Source organism: Balaenoptera acutorostrata, chromosome 6 (assembly GCF_949987535.1).
Source record: "Balaenoptera acutorostrata chromosome 6, mBalAcu1.1, whole genome shotgun sequence".
In the NCBI taxonomy this organism is placed as follows: Eukaryota; Metazoa; Chordata; class Mammalia; order Artiodactyla; family Balaenopteridae; genus Balaenoptera; species Balaenoptera acutorostrata.
The window spans coordinates 28,472,295-28,491,745 of NC_080069.1; the positions used below are offsets into that span (position 1 = coordinate 28,472,295).

Here is a 19,451-nt window from a genome sequence, read left to right on the forward strand (position 1 = left end):
GTCCTTTGATATTTTCATGGTGAATGGATTTGCTGAGACCAAGAACTAAATGGGCAGAACGGACAAAAGCTTGTTATTTCAGGGCAGAGGGAAGATGTCATGTTCAGCCAAATCCTTCCCTACCAGTTGGCTGGCACATGGAAATTTTATCCAGGGTTTGACCTGTTAGAATACCAGTCTCTTTGAGAAAAATATTAATAGTACTTATTCCTTAGTGTGGATTAAGGATCCAGATTTTTGTTGAGGGTTAGGGTAGTGATGGAGATGAGCTAGGGAAAAATGGCAGGAAAAGTCTGTAGGATATGAGGTGCTGAGAGTGAGGAGTTTTACTCCCTCTGACTCTCTGAGGCCATTCTCTGAAAATTACCTTTGGAAAGTATCTCGGGGTAGAAAGGAAGCTAATATTCTCACAGGACCAAATTATTTAAGTCAGATGCTTGGAGGTAAAAAATAAGCTGTTTATTGTCTGCTCATTAAAAGATAAAAGTTCTTTTCTTGACTCTTTTGCTAACCAGGAGAGTGAATTTGGACAAATCAGATCACCTTCCTGGACCTCAGACTTCTCATCTGTTGAATGAGGAGGCTGGACTCTCTGTGTCTGTGGTCCCTTCCCCTGTAATATTTTCTGATTTTAAGTCATTGCTTGGCTAACCTGAAAGAATAAAGTGATGCAGGGTATTTAGAGTAGAGAATAATGAGTTAAATATATATTTGTATATGTATGTATCTCTTCAATATATATACAAATATCTATATATAAATATACACATATACATATATTTTCAGATGTATGGAAATTCATGTTTCCATACATTTCTATTTCAGATGTATGGGAAAACTTTCTAATTTAAATATGTTATTAAGGAAAGAGAAAATCTCAACACTATAGTATATGTTCCTCTCATCTGTAACAGGAAATTAAAATAAGTAGAATTAATTTTCAGTATTGCCTATATTTTCAAAACAATATATTTTATTTATTTGGCGGGAATACTGTTAAACTTTTATTTTATTTCTTTTAGCATTGATATTTTGCCAAGAACTGTAAAATATCAAACACCTTTTTCTTTTCCTCTTCCAAAGGATGAATTTAATTATCCTCTGGACAATGTGCATCTCTTGGGATACAGCCTTGGAGCCCATGTTGCTGGCATTGCAGGAAGTCTGACCAATAAGAAGGTCAACAGAATTACCGGTAAGAAAGCAGTGCCATTTTTCTTATAACAAAAGACTTGAGATGCCTGTCGTTTTCTGAAAGAGAATCAGACTGTTTGTCAAACAACCATATGTGAGTGGTAGTCTTCTGGGTACGCCTGGCCATGTGGTTATCTCATGGGAGGGCTCTTTTTCTGGAGTAAGATAAAATACAGACGCTTGCTCTCATGAGCTTACCGTCTAATGGCAGTAGAAGAGAAATGGTGCAGAGTTAAGCACAGAGAGCCCCGTGGTGTCTCTGAGAAACCCATTTCCCTCCTCCCTCTGCTCTGTGCTTTGATAGTTTATTGCACACACATATGTCGCCTCTCACATCAATACTGGGAAAAATGAAAAAGGACCAACACCAGAGGCCATTTGGAAAAAGGAGTCTTGTCATCTGGGCCAATAGCAATTGGTTGTTTGGCCTGTGTAGAGAGGAAGAAAGAGCCCAGCACTATTTAAAGGCCTTCTAACCAGACTCAGAAATAATTTATTAATACAAAAGGGAATCAAGTCATCCTTAGTGAAAATTGTTATTTAATGGCTAGTTTGAGAAACTCAAATTTTATTTGAGAAGGAGATAAGCTGCTTTTATGAATCTCAGTAATTTTAAAATCCAATCACTATAGAATAGGAGGTGCTAATAAGAATCTATGTGGCTGCCATTTACATTCAAATGATGAGCAATGCAATGATAAGGTGATACTGGAGGAGACTAAAACTAATGGGAATTTAAAAATCTCTGAGGACTTTTTGTTTTCCCACTAAGGCCTAGATCCAGCTGGACCTAACTTTGAGTATGCAGAAGCCCCAGGTCGCCTTTCTCCGGATGATGCAGATTTTGTAGATGTCTTACATACATTCACCAGAGGGTCACCTGGCCGAAGTATTGGAATCCAGAAACCAGTAGGACATGTTGACATTTATCCTAATGGAGGCACTTTCCAACCAGGATGTAACATTGCTGAAGCTATCCGTGTGATTGCAGAGAGAGGCCTTGGAGGTAAATATAATTTAGAAGTTAATTAAATGTAAGTTTTTGCCTTAACTGTTACTGACCAAGTGTCCTACCCATTCTCCACAAGTACGTAGTTTGAATACACACATTTAGCAAAGATATGATTTTGAAGAAGTCTGTCACATTCAGCATGACCACCTCAGAGCCTCAGTGCTTCCTGTGGTCAGACAGACATTCCATCTTATATTATATTGTAAACTACACTTATATTGTAAACTACTGCACTTGCAGTAATAAAAGGAAAAAAAAAAAATGGTGAGATTTAGACAAGAGAACTGCACTGCCTTTGAAAGTGTTATCTGGCCACATGTTAAACTTTGAATACAGTTGCAAAACAAGTAGAGTTATTTTGAATTTTACTAAAAGTAAAGGACATGTTAATTAGTCCAAATTTCTTTTGTCAGCCTTTTAAAGAGATGTACAAATCAGAAACAAATCACCATTCCCTAAGAATAAATATTCCAAATTTTTAAGAAGAAAATACAATTTAATATTAGTTTTTAATATTTACTTTAATAATCATGTTAGCTGTGTTAATTTTATGATTTGTTTTAAGGGACCTTTGCATACTTTGTGGACAATGGGGCCTACCTGTAGTCAGTATGCTCAGTATGTAGTTTTGGGCATACATTATAGAATTTACAACATAATGTTACTAATTTCAATTGTTATAAAGCTTATGGTAATAGCTGCACATTTATGACATTGCTGATTATTTCTATAATTCATTTAATGTAAAAATCATTAGCAGTGACACACCCCTCAATTATACATAGTATCAATATCTATGATAAAATACTATTAATTTAACGATTATGCCTGCCCTTTATGATGTGGTTTCTAGAAGCATTTAGAAGTATTATATGCTTTCACTATAAGAGAAAGTTGTGATAAACTGGGGGAAATCAACTTCTATCTTGGATGTCTCTTATTATAGCTTCATAAATATATTCACAAATGGAGACAGCAAAAACATCAAAAGTTCCCTATAAATTTGCAACTTTGGCACTCTTGGGGGTAGGTGAGAAGCTGCTGCCAAGAGTACCTCCTTAAATAGGACCTACAATCAAGGGGGTCATTTTATTCTAACACCACACCTCAACTATTTTAGACATGCAAGATGAAACACTCATTGTGGACTGTCACAGAGTTGAAATGTTCTTTGTGTCTCTTTTTCCCCAGATGTGGACCAGCTAGTGAAGTGCTCCCACGAGCGTTCCATTCATCTCTTCATTGACTCTCTGTTGAACGAAGAAAGTCCAAGTAAGGCCTACCGGTGCAATTCCAGGGAAGCATTTGAAAAAGGGCTCTGCCTGAGTTGCAGAAAGAACCGTTGCAACAACTTGGGCTATGAGGTCAATAAAGTCAGAGCCAAAAGAAGCAGCAAAATGTACCTGAAGACTCGTTCTCAGATGCCCTACAAAGGTAGGCTGGAGACTGTTGTAAATAGGAAAATTGATTTTGATCCTACTTTTCTTATCATGCTTGTTGCATCACATGTACTGATTCTGTCCATTGCAACAGAGATGATAAAATGATGTTGCTAAACTCCGATCCCTCACTTGTGTTTCTGTTGGTAGAGAAGGAGTTGTACTAATCCATTTTACTGAAGCTCCTAATTCCCATGGCCAGTAAGGCCCAGGGCACAACTGCACTGCCCTGTGCAGCAGCCCTGCTTGCCACCATTCTTTGTACTTGTGACCATTAGCATGGGCCACTGCATTAGCACCAGGCTCCAAGTTAACCTGAAACCATTCATCCAGGGTCAGCAAACTATGGCTCATGGGCCAAATCCAGCCCACCACCTGCTTTTGTAAATAAAGTTTTATTAGAATATAGCCACACTAATTCATTTCCGTACTGACTAAGGCTGTTTTCATGCCTCCACAGCAGAGCTGAGTAGTTGGGACAGAGACTATTTGGTCCCACAAAGCCTAAAATATTTACTATCTGGCCCTTTGTAGAAAGAGTTTGCAAACTCCTAAAGTCTGCTTTCAGTGAAGGCGAGAACCACCTGTATTTGAAAATATAACTATTCCTGGAAGGGAAGTCTATACCAAACTTTCTAAGATATTCCCATTTTGCCATGAATTTGTTAACAGTTGAATTTCAAACTTGGCAGCTTGTTCAGAGCAAGACCTGCAGGAATTGAAGGGAGACAGGAAGAGGAGATAATCAGATAAATCTAGCGAGAGGGACTGATATCAGAAAGGCTAGTTTATGTGGAGTCCAGGTGGAAGTATGAGGGAAGAGATGGCATTGAAGAACAGTTTCCCAGGGTAAAATATATCTGATAGAGGCACCCATTTTTAAGGTGGTTTGTTAGAATCTAGAGGTGCATTTGGTGGTCCAGAGGTTTGGAGCATCTATAATTCAAGGAAACCTTTTAAGCAATGAGGGAATCCTTAGTTTCCTTGACTTTTCAGAATGGGGAAGTGTGTGTCAGGTATAGAGGAGACCATAATCTTCTGAAGAACTGGGCAGGGCTCACTCACCCCCAGCATCCTGCCTCAGTGTTCTCCGGGGACACTTCAGCAGTCAGACTTCCCTTGCTCTGGTCTGTGTCGATGCCTGCAAGGAAGGGCTCCATTTAACCCAAACTGTTTCTCTTCATCCTTTACAGCTGTGTTGCAAGCCTGCTGCCTTTCCTATCCCTTAACCTCTCCCACGTCCCATCTACTCAGGGTTTTTAGTAGAGATGGGGAGAGTAGGAGGAGGTGTGGAAGTTTAAGTACCTGCTTCTGGAGGCTCTCCCTAATACGGAACACTTTAGGAACTGGCTGTCTTTACAGCCTCACTAGTGATTTAATGAAATAATGTTATTGTGAGCCTATTATTTACTGACTGTGTGCTAGACAGTGGAATAATAGGTACATGTGACCCTCTGAACTGAAGGAGCCTACATGCAGGGTAGGGAGATCAGACATACCCAAGAAACATGAAGAAACACGGTCACATACAGTGACAGTAAAAAATACCAAATATGCTTGTTCCAGATGCTAAGGGACAAAACAGCCAAGGAAAGGTGGAGTTCATAGAGAAAGCTTCATGGGAATTTTGGCCTCTTGGTTTGATCTTCCTAGTACCCCATCAAAGTTGACTACTTTCTGGGTCGGCTTTAGCAAGTCAGATACACCTGGATTCTTCCTATCCACTGCAACCACACTTTAATGCAAGGGAGTAGAATTCAAATTCTGAATTTTCTAGTAGTGAGCACTGTACAGACATGAAGAAATCTTTCCAAGCCACACATAATTATAGTCATGTATGAGCACTTGCTGTTGATCATTAGTAAGATACTGTCTGTCGTTCAGAATTGCCTGCTTATTTGGGCTGTAGTGTTTCCATAAAGACTGATCAGAGGTTGTTCTGCTTTTCTCTCCACAGTCTTCCATTACCAAGTAAAGATACATTTTTCTGGGACTGAGAGTAATACACACACCAACCAGGCCTTCGAGATCTCTCTGTACGGCACTGTGGCCGAGAGTGAGAACATCCCCTTCACCCTGTGAGTAGCTACGGAACATGACCTCCAGCACGTGGGTTTATCATGGCACTGCTACCTGCTCTAACCATTGGTCTGAGGAACAGAAGAGGCATAGGACACCTAGAAAAACACATATTTAACAGAAAATTTTTAAAACAGCTATATGGCAAAAGATGTTCATTGCAGTGGTACATATAGTAGCATAAATTAGAAGCAAAGCAAGTGTCCAAAACTGAGGCAATAGCTAAGTGAATTGTGGTTTAACAAATCAATAAAATCAATCTAGCCTCTAAGAACTGTAATTATAGAAAACTAGGTAAAACATGGCAAAAAGTGAAAGATAAAACATGAAGTGAACAAAGAAAGAATAGAGAATTGTATTATGTACACTATGACTGTAACAAAGGACACGTTCACATATCAATACAAATTGAAAGGGAATATATGAAAATGAAAATAATATCTCTAAATGGTGGACTTATGAACTTTTTTCTCTTAAGAATTATATTACATAGTTCATATTGTTAGGATAAAAGTTGGAATACATTAAAGGTCCACATTAGTGTAGATATCGTTTAAAATACACTAAATGCCATTGACATGCATCTTGCGTATTTTGTTGGACATTTTTTCCATTTGAAAAATATTTCCCGAACAGTAAAGCTATTTATATCTTAGGAGGAAGAAAAAGGAAAAAAAAAAACAAACCCTGCTTTCCAGAACTAACCAAATATGTTGATTTTTTATTCAGGCCTGAAGTTTCCACAAATAAAACATACTCCTTTCTAATTTACACTGAGGTGGATATTGGAGAATTGCTAATGTTGAAACTCAAATGGATCAGCGATTCATACTTCAGCTGGTCCAACTGGTGGAGCAGCCCCGGCTTTGCTATTGAGAAGATCAGAGTAAAGGCAGGAGAGACTCAAAAAAAGTAATTAAATTTATTTTTCTCCATTCTTTTTTTTTTTTTTAAATGGTCATTTTGCTTTCATCTCTAGCCTACAAAGGTAGCTCACATGTTTTTTTTTCTTTTTTCCTTTAACATCTTTATTGGAGTATAATTACTTTACAATGTTGTGTTAGTTTCTTCTGTATAACTAAGCGAATCAGCTATATGCATACATATATCCCCATATCCCCTCCCTCTTGTGTCTCCCTCCCACCCTCCTTATCCTACCCCTCTAGGTGATCGCAAAGTGCGGAGCTGATCTCCCTGTGCTATGCAGCTGCTTCCCACTAGCTAACTATTTAACATTTGGTAGTGTATATATGTTAATGTTACTCTCTCACTTCCTTCCAACTTACCCTTCCCCCTCCCCATGTCCTCAAATCTATTCTCTACGTCTGTGTCTTTATTCCTGTCCTGCCCCTAGGTTCTTCAGAACCATTTTTTTTTTCTTTTTTTTTTTTTTAGATTCCATATATATGTGCTAGCATACGGTATTTGTTTTCCTCTTTCTGACTTACTTCACTCTGTATGACAGACTCTAGGTCCATCCACCTCATTACAAATAACTCAATTTCGTTTCTTTTTATGGCTGAGTAATATTCCATTGTATATATGTACCACATCTTTCTCCATTCATCTGTCAATGGACACTTAGGTTGCTTCCATGTCCTGGCTATTGTAAATAGTGCTTCAATGAACATTGTGGTACATGACTGTTTTTGAATTATGGTTTCCTCAGGGTATATGCCCAGTAGTGGGACTGCCAGGTCATATAGTACTTCTAGTTTTAGTTTTTGAAGGAACCTCCATACTGTTCTCCGTAGTGGCTGTATCATTTTACATTCCCACCAACAGTGCAAGAGGGTTTCCTTTTCTCCACACCCTCTCCAGCATTTACTGTTTGTAGATTTTTTGATGATGGCCATTCTGACCCGTGTGAGGTGAACCTCATTGTAGTTTTCATTTGCATTTCTCTAATGATTAGTGATATTGAGCATCTTTTCATGTGTTTGTTGGCCATCTGTATATCTTCTTTGGAGAAATGTCTATTTAGGTCTGCTGCCCACTTTTGGATTGGGTTGTTTGTTTTTTTGATATTGAGCTGCATGAGCTGCTTGTACATTTGGGAGATTAATCCTTTGTCAGTTGCTTCATTTGCAAATATCTCCCATTTTGAGGGTTGTCTTTTGGTCTTGTTTATGGTTTCCTTTGCTGTGCAAAAGCTTTTAAGTTTCATTAGGTCTCAATTGTTTATTTTTGTTTTTATTTCCATTTCTCTAGGAGGTGGGTCAAAAAGGATCTTGCTGTGATTTATGTCATGGAGTGTTCTGCCTATGTTTTCCTCTAAGAGTTTTATAGTGTCTGGCCTTACATTTAGATCTCTAATCCATTTTGAGTTTATTTTTGTGTACGCTGTTAGGGAGTGTTCTAATTTCATTCTTTTACATGTAGCTGTCCAGTTTTCCCAGCACCACTTATTGAAGAGGTAGTCTTTCCTCCATTGTATACTCTTGCCTCATTTATCAAAGATAAGGTGACCATTTGTGCATGGGTGTATCTCTGGGCTTTCTGTTCCTGTTCCATTGATCTATATTTCTGTTTTGGTGCCAGTACCATACTGTCTTGATTACTATAGCTTTGTAGTACAGTCAGAAGTCTGGGAGCCTGAGTCCTCCAGCTCTGTTTTTCTTTCTCAAGATTGCTTTGGCTATTCGGGGTCTTTTGTGTTTCCATGCAAATTGTAAAATTTCTTGTTCTAGTTCTGTGAAAAATGCCATTGGCAGTTTGATAGGCATTGCGCTGAATCTGTAGATTGCTTTGGGTAGTATAGTCATTTTCACAATTTTGATTCTTCCAATTCAAGAACATGGTATATCTCTCCATCTGTTTGTATCATCTTTAATTTCTTCCATCAGTGTCTTACAGTTTTCTGCAGACAGGTCTTTTGACTCCTTAGGTAGGTTTATTCCTAGGTATTTTATTCTTTTTGTTGCAATGGTAAATGGGAGTGTTTCCTTAATTTCTCTTTCAGATTTTTCATCATTAGTGTATAGGAATGCAAGAGATTCCTGTGCATAAATTTTGTATCCTGCTACTCTACCAAATTCATTGATTAGCTCTAGTAGTCCTCTGGTAGCTCTTTAGAATTCTCTATGTATAGTATCATGTCATCTGCAACCAGTGACAGTTTCACGTCTTCTTTTCTGATTTAGATTCCTTTTATTTCTTTTTCTTCTCTGATTGCTGTGGCTAAAACTTCCAAAACTATGTTGAATAATAGTGGTGAGAGTGGGCAACCTTGTCTTGTTCCTGATCTTAGAGGAAATGGTTTCAGTTTTTCACCATTGAGAATGATGTTGGCTGTGGGTTTGTCATATATGGCCTTTATTATGTTGAGGTAAGTTCCCTCTATCCCTACTTTCTGGAGGGTTTTTATCATAAATGAGTGTTGAATTTTGTCAAAAGCTTTTTCTACATCTATTGAGATGTTCATATGGTTTTTATTCTTCAATTTGTTAATATGGTGTATCACATTGATTGATATGCGTATATTGAAGAATCCTTGCATTCCTGGGAAAAACCCCAGTTGATCATGTTGTATGATCCTTTTTTTTTTTTTTAATTAATTAATTTATTTATTTTTGGCTGTGTTGGGTCTTCATTTCTGTGCTAGGGCTTTCTCTAGTTGCAGCGAGCGGGGGCCACTCTTCATCGCGGTGCGCGGGCCTCTCACTATCACGGCCTCTCTTGTTGCAGAGCACAGGCTCCAGATGCGTAGGCTCAGCAATTGTGGCTCACAGGCCCAGTTGCTCTGCGGCATGTGGGATCTTCCCAGACCAGGGCTCGAACCCGTGTCCCCTGCATTGGCAGGCGGATTCTCAATCACTGCACCACCAGGGAAGCCCTGTATGATCCTTTTAATGTGCTATTGGATTTTGTTTGCTAGTATTTTGTTGAGGATTTTTGCATCTATGTTGATCAGAGATACTGGCTTGTAGTTTTCTTTTTTGTGACATCTTTGTTTGTGGTATCAGGGCGATGGTGGGCTCACAGAATGAGTTTGGGAGTGTTCCTCCCTCTGCTATATTTTGGAAGAATTTGAGAAGGATAGGTGTTAGCTCTTCTCTAAATGTTTGATAGAATTTGCCTGTGAAACCATCTGGTCCTGGGCTTTTGTTTGTTGGCAGATTTTTAATCACAGTTTCAATTTCAGTGCTTGTGATTGGTCTGTTTATATTTTCTATTTCTTCCTGGTTCAGTCTCAGAAGGTTGTGCTTTTCTAAGAATTTGTCCATTTCTTCCAGGTTGTACATTTTATTGACATAGAGTTGCTTGTAGTAATGTCTCATGATCTTTTGTATTTCTGCAGTGTCAGTTGTTACTTCTCCTTTTTCATTTCTAATTCTATGGATTTGAGTCTTCTCCCTTTTTTTCTTGAGGAGTCTGGCTAATGGTTTATCAATTTTGTTTATCTTCTCAAAGAACCAGCTTTTAGTTTTATTGATCTTTGTTACTGTTTCCTTCATTTCTTTTTCATTTATCTCTGATCTGATTTTTATGATTTCTTTCCTTCTGCTAACTTTGGGGTTTTTTTTGTTCTTCTTTCTCTAATTGCTTTAGGTGTAAGGTTAGGTTGTTTATTTGAGATGTTTCTTGTTTCTTGAGGTAGGATTGTATTGCTATAAACTTCCCTCTTAGAACTGCTTTTGCTGCATCCCATGGGTTTTGGGTTGTTGTGTTTTCATTGTCATTTGTTTCTAGGTATTTTTTGATTTCCTCTTTGATTTCTTCAGTGATCTCTTGGTTATTTAGTAGCGTATTGTTTAGCCTCCATGTGTTTGTATTTTTTACAGTCTTTTTCCTGTAATTGATATCTAGTCTCATAGCATTGTGGTCGGAAAAGATACTTGATACGATTTCAATTTTCTTAAATTTACCAAGGCTTGATTTTTGACCCAAAATATGGTCTAGCCTAGAGAATGTTCCATGAGCACTTGAGAAGAAAGTATATTCTGTTGTTTTTGGATGGAATGTCCTCTAAATATCAATTAAGTCCATCTTGCTTAATGTGTCATTTAAATCTTGTGTTTCCTTATTTATTTTCATTTTGGATGATCTGTCCATTGGTGAAAGTGGGGTGTTAAAATCCCCTACTATTATTGTGTTACTATCGATTTTTCCTTTCATGGTTTTTAGCATTTGCCTTATGTATTAAGGTGCTCCTATGTTGGGTGCATAAATATTTATAATTGTTATATCTTCTTCTTGGATTGATCCCTTCATCATTCTTTGTCTCTTGTAATAGTCTTTGTTATAAAGTCTATTTTGTCTGATATGAGAACTGCTACTCCAGCTTTCTTTTGATTTTCTTTTGCATGGAATATCTTTTTCCATCCTCTCACCATCAGTCTGTATGTGTCCCTACATCTGAAGTAGGTGTCTTTTAGACAGCATGTATACGGGTTTTGTTTTTGTATCCATTCAGCCAATCTTTGTCTTTTGGTTGGAGCATTTAATCCATTTACATTTAAGGTAATTATCGATATGTATGTTCTGATTACCATTTTCTTAATTGTTTTGGGTTTGTTTTTGTAGGTCTTTTCCTTCTCTTCTGTTTCCTGCCTACAGAAGTTCCTTTAGCATTTGTCGTAAAGCTGGTTTGGTGGTGCTGAATTCTCTTAACTTGTGCTTGTCTGTAAAGGTTTTAATTTCTCTGTCGAATCTGGATGAGATCCTTGCTGGGTAGAATAATCTTGGTTGTAGGTTTTTCCCTTTCATCACTTTAAATATGTCCTGCTACTCCCTTCTGGCTTGCAGAGTTTCTGCTGAAAAATCAGCTGTTAACCTTATGGGGATTGCCTTGTATGTTAACACTAACCCTTGCTGCATTTTTTTTTTTAAACTAGGAAAAAATGAATGTTTCATTAATTTTCAGACTTTTTTAAAAATAAATTTATTTATTTATATATTTATTTTTAGCTGTGTTGGGTCTTCGTTTCTGTGCGAGCGCTTTCTCTAGTTGCGGTGAGCGGGGGCCACTCTTCATTGCAGTGTGCTGGCCTCTCACTATCACAGCCTCTCTTGTTGCGGAGCACAGGCTCCAGATGCGCAGGCTCAGTAGTTGTGGCTTACGGGCCCAGTTGCTCCGTGGCATGTGGGATCTTCCCAGACCAGAGCTCAAACCCGTGTCCCCTGCATTGGCAGGCAGATTCTCAACCACTGCACCACCAGGGAAACCCAACCCTTGCTGCTTTTAATATTTTTTCTTTGTATTTAATTTTTGATGGTTTCATTAATATGTGTCTCGGTGTGTTTCTCTTTTGGTTTATTCTGTATGGTACTCTCTGCTTCCTGGACTTGATTGACTATTTCCTTTCCCATGTTAGGGAAGTTTTCAAGTATAATCTCTTCAAATATTTTCTCAGCCCCTTTCTTTTCCTCTTCTTCTTCTGGGACCCCTATAATTCAAATGTTCGTGCATTTAATGTTGTCCCAGAGGTCTCTGAGACTGTCCTCAATTCTTTTCATTCTTTTTTCTTTTTTCTGCTCTCTGGCAGTTATTTCCACCATTTTATCTTCCAGCTCACTTATCCGTTCTTCTGCCTCAGTTATTCTGCTATTGATTCCTTCTAGAGTATTTTTAATTTCAGTAATTGTGTTGTTCATCACTCTTTGCTCTTTAGGTCTTCTAGATCCTTGTTAAATGTTTCTTGTATTTTCTCCATTCAGTTTCCAAGATTTTGGATCATCTTTACTATCATTACTCTGAATTCTTTTTCAGGCAGATTGCCTATTTCATCTTCATTTATTTGTTCTTATAGGTTTTTACCTTGCTCCTTCGTCTGTAACATATTTTTTTGTCATTTCTTTTTTTTCTCTCTCTCTCTTTTTGATGGGTGGTGCTGTATTCCTGTCTTACTGGTTGTTTGGCCTGAGACGTCCAGCACTGGAGTTTGCAGGCAGTTGGATAGAGCTGGGTCTTGTTGCTGAGATGAGGACCTCTGGGAGGCCTCACTCCAATCAATATTCCCTGGGGTCTGAGGTTCTCTGTTAGTCCAGCGGTTTGGACTTGGAGCTCCCACCACAGGAGCTCGGGCCTGACCTCCAGCCTGGGAACCAAGATCTTACAAGCTTTGTGGTGTGGTTAAAAAAAAAAAAAAGAAATCAGAAAGAAAAAAAGTAGCAGTACCATATCAAAGGATAAAAACAAAATAAAATTAGAAAGATAAAAACTATATTAGGAAAAATAAAACTATAATTGAAACAACTGCAACAAGGTAAAATAAAACCACACAGAAAAAAAAAAAGCCTTGGCTATGGGGGTGGAATTTAGGCAGGAGGTGGAACTTAGGCAGGGACAAGGTTTTGGGTAGGGCGGTACCTAGGCGGGTGGGGGAGTGACGCTTGAGCGTGGGGCAGGACCTAGGCGGGGTGACGTTCAAGCGTGGGGCAGGGCCTCTGCCTAGGACGTGCGCAGAAGGGGAGAGGCAGCACGTTGGAAGGAGGGCCTCTGCTGAAGTGTAGAGAACTTCAGAGGTAGAGAACACCTCTACCTCTGCGGAGTGTAGAGGTGGGGCCCTGGTTGGGGGTGTAGGGGTGGGGCTTGGGTTCTGCCCGGCAGGAGGGAGGCTCCAAGGGCAGAGGATTAGGCCCCTGAACCCAACAGGCTTCCCAGTGCCTAAGTGGACAGGGAAAGCACTGGCCGCGTTCCCTTCCATTCCTTCATGTTCCACAACCACCGTCTCCCCCAGGGTCTCCCCCTTTCCCTGCTGGACCCCTAACCGTGGGTGGGTCCGCTGGTGTAGGAACTCCTCCCCTCCCCCAGCCATCCCTCAGGAGTGCCGGAGGTCCGGCCTTTGCTTTTGCTCCCCCTTCTCACCCTGCCACTCCCTCAGGACCAGCATGGCTGGAGGGGGCCTCAGTGGGTAGAGGATCAGGCCCGGGATCTCAGCAGGTTCCTGGGGGTCCAAGTGGGCAGGGGAAACCTGGCCATGCTCCCTTTTGATCATCTGCCCCCCAGTGGTTCCCCAATTTCCCCCTTCCGGCATGGGATCCCTTCCCCTCCCCCAGCCGCCCCTCAGGGGCGCCAGTCCCATCCTGCCTCCACTTCTCATCCCGCTTCACTCCCCCCATTCTCTGTGTCCTACCTGGTCACTGGGGGTTCCTCCCGTCCCCTCACATGTCCATGGTCCCCCACCGGTGCCTGGTAGGTGCCCTAGTTGTGAGGAGACGTGAATTCCGTGTCCTCCTAGTATGCCATCTTGACTCTGCCCCTCTCGACTCCGCCCCTCTCCATTCATTTTCATTCACTCTAATGTTATTACCTAGAAATAGTATTTATGGAGCCTCCAGTGTTCAGGTGAAACTTTAGTAAGCTTTGTCTTTAAAACTACATTACCTAGATAATTACACCTATCAATCATTTTTTAGGAGTGTTATTTTATTGTCATACTAGGGAAGTAATGGTATTTCTGCATTTCATGGGAAGAAAACCTAAACTCTGAATTGCCGCAGTCATTGAGTGAGAGTTGAGATTAGAAGTCAAGAATCTCAGCTTCTCATTTAGCACTGATTCTTGCAAGCACAAAACAGTTATGCAGAGAACCTCAGAGATGCCACTTGGACATTCAAAGATTAAAACTAACCTCCTCAAGAAGGACAAGATTCCAAGATAATCTCTCATCCTCTCTTCCCAACCCCACTCCACATAGATAAAATGAACTGCATAGACAGCCCCATAAGATTTTAAAGTTTTATACTAAATGTACAGGGATTTTGCAAACTGTAGTATACTATTATTGTAAATAAAATGACTCTTTAAATTAGGATTGATAAGGAATTCCCTGGTTGCCCAGTGGTTAGGACTCAGTGCTTTCACTGTGGAGGGCCTGGGTTCAATCTCTGGCTGGGGAGCTAAGATCCCCTAAGCCATGAGGCGTGACCAATGAATGAATGAATGAATAAATAAATAAGGGTTGATAATGTATTTCTCTTTTGTCATTTTCTTTTATAACCAAAGGGAGAGAAAAAGAGGTTGTGAATGGAGAGGCTATACAGAGTATTTGTTTCTCCAGCAGGGCCAGTTGAAGGCTAGTTTGTGAATTCCCTAATGCAGACACTAAGAAGTGGTAAAGTTGATCTTTTATCATTTTTTGGTGAAAATCTTGTGATTTTAAGCCTGCTCCAGGCTGTCTGTGTGCCTGTCTGTACTGATGAACTAGCTTTACCGCCGGACAGTGGGTTAAGCCCTCAGATAACCCTCTGATTTGGAAGTGTTGCTGACCTGAATGGGCTGAGTATAAACAGGTATTGTTCCAATATGGTGTGTTCACGTCCATTTTCTTCCACAGGGTGATCTTCTGTTCCAGGGAGAAAATGTCTCATCTGCAGAAAGGAAAGTCACCTGTGATATTTGTGAAATGCCATGACAAGTCTCTGAATAGAAAGTCTGGCTGGTGAGCATCATGGGCTAAGGCTCTCTGGGTATCTTGAACTTGCTCTCTGAGGGATGTTGCTTCATGCATTGTCCTTCACCCCTGAACTAAAGGCTTGGATTGAGTCTTGTGATCAGAGCCTTCGGGTGGCCTTTCTCAGGCCTCCTGCATACACATTAGACCAGTGCATTTGCTTTTGGCAGTACTTCCTCTATTTTCTTTTTCTTTCTGTTCTTTCTGCCAGCTCTGACCTTCACCCCAGGTGCACTTTTTAGATTTTATTTTACATCTTGAACTACCACAAAATCTTCACTTCTGCTTTTTCCTGTACTGCCCCCTTTACAGACCCTGTGTGCAGGGGATACAACACAAGTTAGTAGCCGTGATTGCGGCTGTGGGTGCAGCTCCTCCCAGGACGTTCCCAGGGGAGCAAAACATCAGCTGCAGCCCGAGTCCTTCTTGATTCTCCAAGTGGCAGCAGATTCCAGGACTGAGAGCCAAAGGGACAGCCACCAAGCATCCATCTCAAAACCCCCAGAGACGGAAAGCTAGTGGACTTAGAGTTTAGGAGATGGTTCTCTTTTCCATCTGAAAACAACTGCCTGGCTCTTTTCTACCTGACCTTTAAGGCTAATCCACATGGCAGCTGTCAGCTGAATCATTCCAGAGTGTCAGTACTAAGTAGAGACTGAACATGTGACCTTCCCCATCCCCTCCTGAATTCCCAAAGTATGCCACTTTCATTCCTCCACTCATTCCCCTGCCAGAAGCCAAGTGCTGATGGTTTATAGGTATAAAGGGGGAAAGCTTAGATCATATCATAGAAGCCAGTGACACAAGAAACAATGGGAAAGTTTGGTCACAACATCATCTGGAAATAGAAAAGCCAATTGCTTTCGGTTTGTCCTCTCCCAGTTACATTTATAGACCAAAGTACAGAATAAGAATTTTCTAATCAAAAAAAGCATATTAAAGACCCTATGTGGAATATCTCCATTATTTTTAATTTCCATTTTATAAGATAGTTTATCCACGGATAATTATGGATTTTGAATAGATTAGAAAAAATAGGCAAAAAGATAATAAAATCATTGTAACTATCACCCAGGGACAACCCCCAACTAACATTTTAATTTATATCCTTTCAGATTTTCTCTATGCACATGTAATATTTATATTCTTTTATTTTTTTACATAATGGCATTATGACATATGTGCTTTGAGTGACAAGGTGAAGCCATCTGGATTGAAAACATTAATGTAAGAGCACTCAAGATAAACTTGAAATGGAGAATAGCTACTGGTATTGAGCCAGGGAGAATAACTGAATTTTTATCTAAGTGGAGACTTCTACCAAGAGATTCATTGCCTTGTTTTTCCTCATCACAAATCTGAGGCAATTTCACACTTGCTTTAACTCTTTGAAAGGGACTCCTATATGAAGTTTTATACATTGCTTTTACGTTACATATAAACATACACAAACACACCTCTGCATACATTCTCTCCAAATCAACCACAACTCTAAATATATAATGTGAATTTAAAAACAAAACTCGAAAAATTAGGAAATAACTCCAGCTGTTTATAAAGTATTTCTGGTCATATTGGTCATATTATTTATATAAGTTATAAGACTTTATCTGAGATAGTTACGATACATTCCTCATCTGATTATAAGACTACTGGAACAACAGACATTTAGAGAGCTTTTTTTTTTTTTACATCTGATCTTTATCTAGGAGGTAATTATGAATCAGACTAATAACCCTCTGCAGTTTGTTGCCTCTGTGACTAAATTAATCAATCAAATAAAAACTTCTCTTTCTCTCACTTTCTGATATAACTCTTTAGAAGTCTCAAGAAAAGAAAAAAATAGGTATTTTATTTAACAAGTTTTAGAAGTAAGAAATCTTCCTAAATTTTGAAATCATTTGGTTCAGTCTTCTGAAAATGTTACTCCTTATCAGGACATGGCTAAGTAAATATTAGAGTGTCTTTTATTCCTATGAGCCTGCCACTTCCTCTGATTCAGTTTATTCTCACAACCTTTGTTCTGAACTTCCAGGTGACTACTTTTTCACCGTGAAAGTAGTGGGGGGAGGGGGGGAGGGTTATAAAACACTAAGCAGGTAATAAATTTCCGTTCTTCCTCTGTTTTCTCTCAGAAACTGGGCAAATCTACAGAAGAAAGAACAGCCTATGAATTCTATGAAGAATGAAGTAACTTTTACAAAAGACACCCGGTGCTTTGGGTGGTTAAAGATGGATTTTCCTGAGTATTAATCCCAGCTCTATAGCCTTGTTAGTTATTTTAGGAAACAGTCTCAAATACTGAAAAGTGGCTAATTCAATTTGAGGAGTAGAGTGGCCAAATAGCACATCTTTCAACATTAAAAAATAGCAGATATGAAAAGCACTGCCTTCTGTCCTTTGAGAAAGAAATAATTGTTTGGGCTCATGGTAAAATAATCAGACCTCCTCATGTAATAAGTTTAGCCATAGCCTAAAATTGATTAGAACCTCACATTTTAATTGGAATTCTGCATTTTCTAGACTGACAACCTTTTCAAAGTTTTCTCCAAGTCTAAATATAGAAAGTGATTTTTTGTGGCATGAGTTGGACCCATTTACTTATCAGTCAAAATACCTACTTTCTTGGAATGATTCTCCTCTTGCCATTGGGATGTAGCCCAGGAGTTAACCAGGAACTAGTGACTTGGAGAGAGGAATGGAGAATAGAGTTGATAAAGCACTAATGCTTTAAATACTCCCTGCGGTTGGTTGCATCATAAATAAGTTACAAATTAAAGGACATATAATATTGAGATCAATTAAATCTTAATAGGCTTTACTGTTTATTGCTTAGTCTTTCCCCTTCCTTTTCTTGCTTTGTCTCAAGATTATATTTTAACAAATTCCCCTGGATAGGCGTTTAAAATGAGCCTGTTATCATCAGCTGACACATAATTTTAACTACAGAGAAAGAAAATGAAACCATAATTTTATTATCAGATTTTCAAAATTATATTCATTGATTTGAAGTCCTTTAATATACGATGGTTAGTATTTAATTTTAGGCTTATTTCAGCCATGCTTCAGTCAGACTTTGAGCATGTCTCTTTCTTCCCTAATTTTGATAAGAAAATATGTGTTCAAGGTCAAATTTTGCATCATGCAAACTCTTACAAATTTTAGACAAAGATTGTTTTTACTAAGTAAAGAAATAGAAGAGTTACAGGATATATTCATAGGCAGTGCTTAAAACCATCGTGGGCAGTTAAAAGGATCCTCCATTGTTATAATCACATGGAATATCATGAGAGTTGTTGTTGTTTTTAACAACTAGTCAAGAGTGAGTGAACAATTATTTATAAACTAGATCTCATATTTTCAGAATGCTTTTCTATATATTATTATAAAATGATAAAGAAGTCAAATATCTCAGAGGTTATTGCTGGGAATCCAAACTGTGAATGTGTGTGGGTGTCTGAACACATATTCACGTATGAAGCCCCACATGTATGATTATTCCTCAGCGTGGCTTGGAAGGTAAATGATCAAGAGATGTATTGGAACATATTGGAGTAGAAATTGTTCCAGTGGTGCCAGAACTTAAGCCCTTCATCTGAGAAATATGGTTTTGCCTGTACAAAATAGGACGAATGTTGTGATTGACATCAGCCAGCTTGGAATGAATTCTCTCTAAAAATAAAATGTTGTGCGACAAGTTGTTGGCATCCCCCTTTATTGTTAATTCATTAATTCTCTGGATTTGGGTTTTGCGCAAGGGTGCATCAACTTAAGAAAATATGAATCAAATCAGTGTATGGCCCTGGGAACTCTGGCTTCTACAGACTTCACTATATATATCAGCAATGCTTTGGCTTTAAATGTTATTTATTAGCTGTAAATATGTGTGTGTATGTGTAAAGGGAGTTTGTACATATTGGAAAGGTCATTGTGGCTATCTGCATTTATAGCTGTTTGGTGCTAACTTTGTACATGTCTTTATCAGTGACAGTCTCACTGAGCCAACTTACTCTTATGAAGTAATACAATAAAATGGGCTTTAAAAAAACACAAAACTTACTTAACTATGTGAAGAAATGGAATCTGCTTTTAATAAAATTGATGAAATTTTATTACAATACTAAGTCATTATTTTGTATCATTTAAACCCCTCCAAAAAGAAATTTATTCTTAGGGCAGATTCATTGAGCAAATTTTTACTGAGTAATCCTATGTTTAGTAAAAAATATAGCTTCTAAAAATTACAGTGCATATTATATATTTTTTATATTAACATGTGTACAAACCCTTAGATATCCTTTAAATTATAGAGAAAAATGATACAGAATT

At 38.8% G+C, this 19,451-nt stretch overlaps 1 protein-coding gene across 1 annotated transcript in view; it reads left to right on the forward strand.

Annotated features, from left to right (window-relative positions):
• Positions 1-19,242, forward strand: part of LPL (lipoprotein lipase) — a 30,636-nt gene extending 11,394 nt beyond the window's left edge. Inside the window, exons 4-10 of the mRNA XM_007184241.3 lie at positions 1,084-1,195; positions 1,967-2,200; positions 3,398-3,640; positions 5,603-5,723; positions 6,454-6,636; positions 15,006-15,110; positions 17,258-19,242. Coding sequence (XP_007184303.2) covers positions 1,084-1,195; positions 1,967-2,200; positions 3,398-3,640; positions 5,603-5,723; positions 6,454-6,636; positions 15,006-15,110; position 17,258 — 999 coding nt within the window. The 3' untranslated portion in view covers positions 17,259-19,242. The remainder of the gene's footprint in view (positions 1-1,083; positions 1,196-1,966; positions 2,201-3,397; positions 3,641-5,602; positions 5,724-6,453; positions 6,637-15,005; positions 15,111-17,257) is intronic.
• The last annotated feature ends 209 nt before the right edge of the window (positions 19,243-19,451 follow it).